At 46.7% G+C, this 6,309-nt stretch overlaps 1 protein-coding gene across 1 annotated transcript; it reads left to right on the forward strand.

Annotated features, from left to right (window-relative positions):
• The first annotated feature begins 1,310 nt into the window (after positions 1 to 1,310).
• Positions 1,311 to 2,555, forward strand: GPR19 (G protein-coupled receptor 19). The gene has a single exon (XM_005147979.2). The coding sequence runs from the start codon at positions 1,311 to 1,313 to the stop codon at positions 2,553 to 2,555; it is 1,245 nt and encodes a 414-aa protein (XP_005148036.1).
• The last annotated feature ends 3,754 nt before the right edge of the window (positions 2,556 to 6,309 follow it).

A 6,309-nucleotide genomic window follows, 5' to 3' on the forward strand; every position in this document is an offset into this window, starting at 1 on the left:
TGTTAAATTCATGCGTGTGCTGTGCAGCTGATTGTACATCAAGCCTGTTCATATGAAGCATGCATATTGTACATTCTGTAAGTGCAGCTAATGAATACAGCTAGAGGAAACAAAACCTCCTTTAGCCACATGAAGCAATCAATACATCTTTTTTTCTTCCACATCTGACTATGTTTTGCATTGCATTACTGAACATGACATGCCAAGCAGCACAAAGATACCATGGTCATCCAGTGGCTTTGCACCGTGGGGCTCCGATCTGAATAGGGAGACAAGGAGAATATAATTGGTGATAGATGCAGACCTGGAGTAGGCACAGCAAAAAGCATCAGGAAAACACTGAGAAAAAAATACCCAGAAAAGAAAGTTGTGAATTTGTATTGATTGGAAAGCTGAGAAGGATGCTGGTGGCTTTTTGAACTTTTCCATTTGGTTTCTGGGATGGACACTTGAGCTTCTGATTATTAACTGAAGACAGATTTATCTTTTGTGATATCAAGACTCTGACTTATGCATTCACACAACATATTCACAGAAACAGACTTTCTGTTTCTAATGAATAAGAATTTGCATCTAAACACTATCATTTGAAAGGACACTTTAGGATCATTGGGCCCAGGCAAGGTGTTTGTATACACACAGCCACTTATATTTATCACTTTTACATTTTAACCCTATGATAGGCTAGGACCAACACAACAGACTAAATTCCAGATTGCAAACTCTGTTTAGTAATATATTCATTCCCATCTCACCTCTTAAAACAGGAAGTCATATATATGTCATACCATGGTGTGTCCCATATCTGCCACAAAGGACAGGCTACAGTTTGATCCAAGGAGCTATATTACAGTGACAGCTTGGAAATACAGAAGTCATTAGAGCATCCTGGCAGCTGAAAAACACCATCTAAAAGAAGACATAGTAGTGATTGTGTTTGCCTTAGGGTGGTGGTGGTGGTGTAGCCAGCGTATTCCTCTCACTCACTCAGTTTGCAGGTCACCAGCATGGGTGAAAGGGCACCTCAGTCTCTGTTCTGTGAAAGGAACATTTATCTTTCAGAGGACAGAGGTGCATGCCCTTAAACAGTCAGGCTGTTAATAAAACTCAACACAAAACTGAATGGCCTCTGCTGTAACAGAGAGACTCACCGTATATTTCTGACTGTTTCTCTGACATCTACTATGTTAAGCAGTATGTAGCTTACTTAAAATTATCTTTCATTGCTTAAGGTAGGTTTTTCCCACAGACCTGTTAAATAGAACCTTGCTTCTTCTCTTTTTTATGCAGCCTGAGCAAAAGATGTAGCCATGATTGCTCACAGCATGGATAACAACAGCGGTACTGTTGTTCTCCCTACCTTCCTGCTCCTGCTGCAGAGCGAGAGCTACCCAGACAGCCCCATCCCTCCTGCTGGCTATGGGATGACAGCATCACCCACAGGACCCAGCTCAAGCAGGAACCACACTGCCTTGCTCTATGACCTGCAGAGGGGGGAAATTACAGCAGCCAGCATCATTTTGGGAGCGCTGTGGCTGGTGTCCCTTGTTGGAAACTCCCTCGTTTGCTTAGTGATCCATCGGAGCAGGAGGACACAATCCACCACCAACTATTTCGTTGTCTCCATGGCTTGTGCAGACCTGCTGACTAGTGTCACAAGCGTGCCCTTCGTGCTGCTTCAGTTCACCTATGGCAGGTGGACACTGGGGAACTCGATGTGCAAGCTGGTAAGGTACATCCAGCACATCACCCCTGGAGTCCAGATATATGTGCTCCTCTCTATATGTGTGGATCGATTCTACACTATTGTCTACCCCCTGAGCTTCAAAGTGTCCAGGGAGAAAGCAAAGAAAATGATTCTGGCCTCTTGGCTCTTTGAGGCTGCATTTGCATCTCCGGCTTTCCTTTTCTACAGCTCCAACAGTGACGACCACTGCAACTTTTTTCTCCCCAGATCTTGGGAAGGAGTTACCTACGGCATCATCCGCCTCTTGGTGGTGTTTTTGATGCCATCTACCCTCATTGTCTTCTTCTACCAGAGGGTCATCAAGTACATTTGGAGAATAGGCACCGATGGCAGGACTGTCAGGAGGACAACGAATACTGTCCCAAGAGCAAAAGTGAAAACCATCAAAATGTTCTTAATGTTAAACTTGGTCTTTCTCCTCTCCTGGCTCCCTTTCTACATGGTACAGCTGTGGCACCCACAGGAAACCAACTACAGAAAGAGCTCCCTGGTTTTCCTGTTCATCACCTGGATATCCTTCAGTTCCTCAGCCGCTAAGCCAACCATCTACTCCGTGTATAATGCAAACTTCAGAAGAGGGATGAAAGAAACTTTCTGCATGTCTGCCATGAAATGTTACAGAAGCAATGCATACACCATCACCAGCAGTTCCAGAATAGCCAAAAAGAATCATGTTGGGATCGCAGATATCCCAGCTCCAGCCAAAACTGTCATGAAAGACTCCATCTATGAGGCCTTTAACAGAGAAGAAAAGGAAAAAAGGGTTGCCTGGCCTATTCAGTCCAATCCCCCCAATACATTTGTCTAGTTGGCTGCATTGCTTTGAAGAAACCACTATGTACCCACAGAACAAGGAGCTTTATATCCTTTCTGAATATTGATGTATATTTACATGTTTTTAACACAGTTTTGGGGAAGAAAATAAGATGTTTTATTTTATTAAATGCTGTGATTTTGATGTGTCCAGTTTATTTAATTCCCATTACCTTCTGCTTCCTGGGAATACTCTCCCTGAGTCACAAGCATTCCTCTTCTACAGAACAGGAAAGTTCTTAGACTCTCTCTAGACAGGAAAAAAAGGGTAAGGAAGAAACACTGCTTTTCTGAATCCCTGTACACTGGCCACTGTGTATCAATGCATATATCCACCCAAGGCCATCTATACTTCTGTCTGCTGTGTCCCTGCAAATACCAGCGCACTGTGGTTCCCCTTCTTGTCCAGACCCCATGGGCACACAGGTGGGCAGTCAGGCTAACTCCTGACATCAGTGGTGAAATTTCCACAGCCCCACAGGGTCAGCATCAGTCCAGCACTGAATGCTTTTGCACCTTTGTTGTTGCACCTCTCCAGAGGTCTCGTGGTCCAAACCACCTCCTCTCAAGCTGCTTCTACACCCACCCTAGTGAATCCACACAGAAGATGGGGCTGGGCACAGCCTGAGAGGTCAAAGCAGTGCCAGGCACACAGGGACTCCTCACAGCTTCAGTTTGGTGTGTCTCCTGGCCTAAGTCCCTTCTGCTGAGGTTTTCTGCACTCACACACTTTCCTGGCAGCATCCTCCTCCATGGGAGCACCATTGAATGGTCCCTCACAGCCATCCCAGAGGAGATGAGCTGGCAGACAGCTGTGGCTGCAGGCGGAGCTGACTCCTGCTGCTCTTTATCTGCCAGCACAGGGAGATAACAACCCAACAGCACCAGTCAGGGCTTCAGCTTCCCACCAGTGCAGGAACCCCTGCCAGTGGGCACCCCCTGTGCCATCTGCACTTACTGGAACAGACAGGCTGGGTTTTATTGGGGGGGTGTTGTCAGTTATTGACCTCATTAATAAGAAACGGGCTGAATCTGTGAGATGAAAATTGATTTATTCTCCTAATTCTCACAGTATTTCCCAGAAGTAAAGTAGTTCACCCTCAGAAAACCCAGATAACATGTCTGGTTGGTAAATTCCCTTCCCTCTGCCCAATGAATGTTCTCCCATGAGCTGGCCATGTGGAAGGTCCAGGCCAGGCCAGGCTGCTCTAGCATTCACCTGGGACGTTTCCTTTTTGCTTTCTTGCAGTGTCTACAGGAGAGAGTCCCACAGGGTTCAGACCAGACATCCGTCCGTGCCAGCATCTTACTGTCTACTGCAGCCATCAGCAGGTACTTGAAGATAGAGCATAGGTATTAGGGAAGCTACAGAGCGGTCTCCTGACATTCTAGTCTCTGGCAGTCACTGCTAAGAACTAACACCTCTCACAGGGTAGCTGCCAAAAGGCAGTGCCATTCAGTAAATACAGAGCAGGTCCAGAATGGGCTTAGTCATAAAATTCCACAGGTGGGAAAGAACCCCCCCTGCTTTTCAGGCCCCATCTGAGTGGATTTCAAGAGAGTTTTGCCTGACAATCAAGGGTTTGATCTCTCTTCAGTTGAGAATCTCCAGCGCTTTTTTTCCTATTCTCTATTTCCTTCTCAACTAGCTCTGACAAAGTCAGTACCTGGTGAATAGCTGCTCCTCACCCACACTCTCTGTGCCATTCTTGCCTTTGTAAACATCTATCATGTATTCTCCCAGTTATTTCTTTTCTGTACTCAAGAATTTCATCCTACTCAGTAATTTCTTGCACAGAACTGGCTCCAGACCAGGCTCTCCTTGGAGCAGCCTAATGTAGCAGCCAGGGCTTGGCCAAGCATCCTCAGATTCAGAGTACCAGCAGGCATTTCACGCTCCAGTCATCCTAACAGCGTTGTGGAAGCTTTGATTGCAGGTGTCAAACTGGAAGACAGTATGCAGGTGACAGTTACCCCTCCACATACTCTTGGATTCAAACTTCAACAGTGGAGATTTGGGTTAGATCTTAGGAAGAAGTTCTTTACTATAAGGGTGGTGAGGCACTGGCACAGGTTGCCCAGAGAAGCTGTGGCTGCCCCATCCTTGGCAGTGCTCAAGGCCAGGCTGGACGGGGCTTGGAGCAACCTGGTCTAGTGGAAGGTGTCCCTGGCCATGGCAGGGGTTGGAACTGGATGCTTTTATGGTCCTTCCCAATCCAACCCATTCTGTGGTTCTATGATTCTATGACTCTACAATTCTATCTCAAAATCTCTAGCTCCCCACTGTATATCTAAAAGAGACATCCCCTAACCACAGACTCCTCCGAGAAGGATTATCTTCTGCTTTCAGAGCAAATGTGGCACAGCTGGGTTCCTGCTCATGCCTGGGGACTGGAAGTGCTGCATTAATGAAAGTTAATAGACCAAGAGCAGCAAGTACTGAGGGTGTATTAAACACACTTGGGTACCTCCCTTTCATGTCAGCAGGGAGCAGAAACACACATGTGGTGGAGCTCCAAGCTGACATCCTCTGAAAAGACTCTCATGCTGATGATATGGGTGGGGAAGCTCCTTTGTTGAGAAACAATCCTGTACGTATGGTAGAAAGCTTCCTTCTTCCTCCTCTACCATACAAAGTATGGTTGTGAGAACCCTCACGGACTGCAGGAACACTTCCAGTATCTATTTCACAAGTTGAGAAATACCCATTAAATGAGGATCTGGTATTTCTCATTGAAGTCATTAGCAAAACCTCCCATGAACAGGGAGGAGAGAGGATCTTGTAACTGAGACCAGTATTTTCTGTGTGGTTCATGTTCTGAGCAGGTTGCTTCTCCCTTAAACATCACCATATGCTTAGTTTGTCTTTGCCACTTGATTACCTCTGTCACAGTAAAATCAGACCTACAGTAAGCAGGCCAGGTCAACCCTGCAATGTTATTTTTAATGTTGGGTTGTGAGACTGAAACCCAACAGTTGTTATTTCTGTTAGTAGCTTTATTAGAGAAATGGGACTGAACAGAATAAGTCCTGAGATTGCAGAAGACCACAGGGTCGTGGTTGCCCACCTCCTGCTAGGTCTGATTCCAGAGGGGCCCAGGACACTTGTTCTTCAAGTTGACGTGAATAGGAGTGCGTGAGGCAGCCTTTCTATCTGGACATAATGGACAAGCCAGGCCATGACAGTCACTGTCCTGTCAAGGTGCAACAAGAGGTACTGTAAGGGGTGAGTCCTTGAACAGTCCCACCCCAAAGATGTTCCAGTGGATGTTGCCTGTGCAATTCCAGCCCACAGATGAGGGGCAGTCCTCAGACCATTATAGATCCCAAAGGAAAATACTGCTGCAGCCACCACATGCAGGGCTGCTGCTCTCACACCTGCTCCACTGCTGAAAAGGACAGGACAGAGGCAGTCAACCCCTAATGTGCCAGCGCCATGCTGCAGACCCACAGCTTTCCAGAAGCCATTTCACATAGAAAGCCCAAAGAACACACTGGCAGGTGTGAAACCACAGGCTTCTGTGCAGCCTTCCCTCTTCTGAACTCAACCATGTTCCTCCACCCCCCCGGAAACTGTAGCACTACACAAGCTGTTGTGTCCCCAGGTTGAGGAGCTGGCAGTTCTGCCCTGAAATCATGGGCTTAACTGGCCCTGCAGCCATCAGTGAAAGATTATCCACAGCAATCAAATAAACCCCATTGCTTCAATTGCTGACAGATCCTCAGTCTGAAAAGCCAGCCTTCACCAC

The sequence above is a fragment of the Melopsittacus undulatus genome, chromosome 5, assembly GCF_012275295.1.
Source record: "Melopsittacus undulatus isolate bMelUnd1 chromosome 5, bMelUnd1.mat.Z, whole genome shotgun sequence".
NCBI lineage: Eukaryota > Metazoa > Chordata > Aves > Psittaciformes > Psittaculidae > Melopsittacus > Melopsittacus undulatus.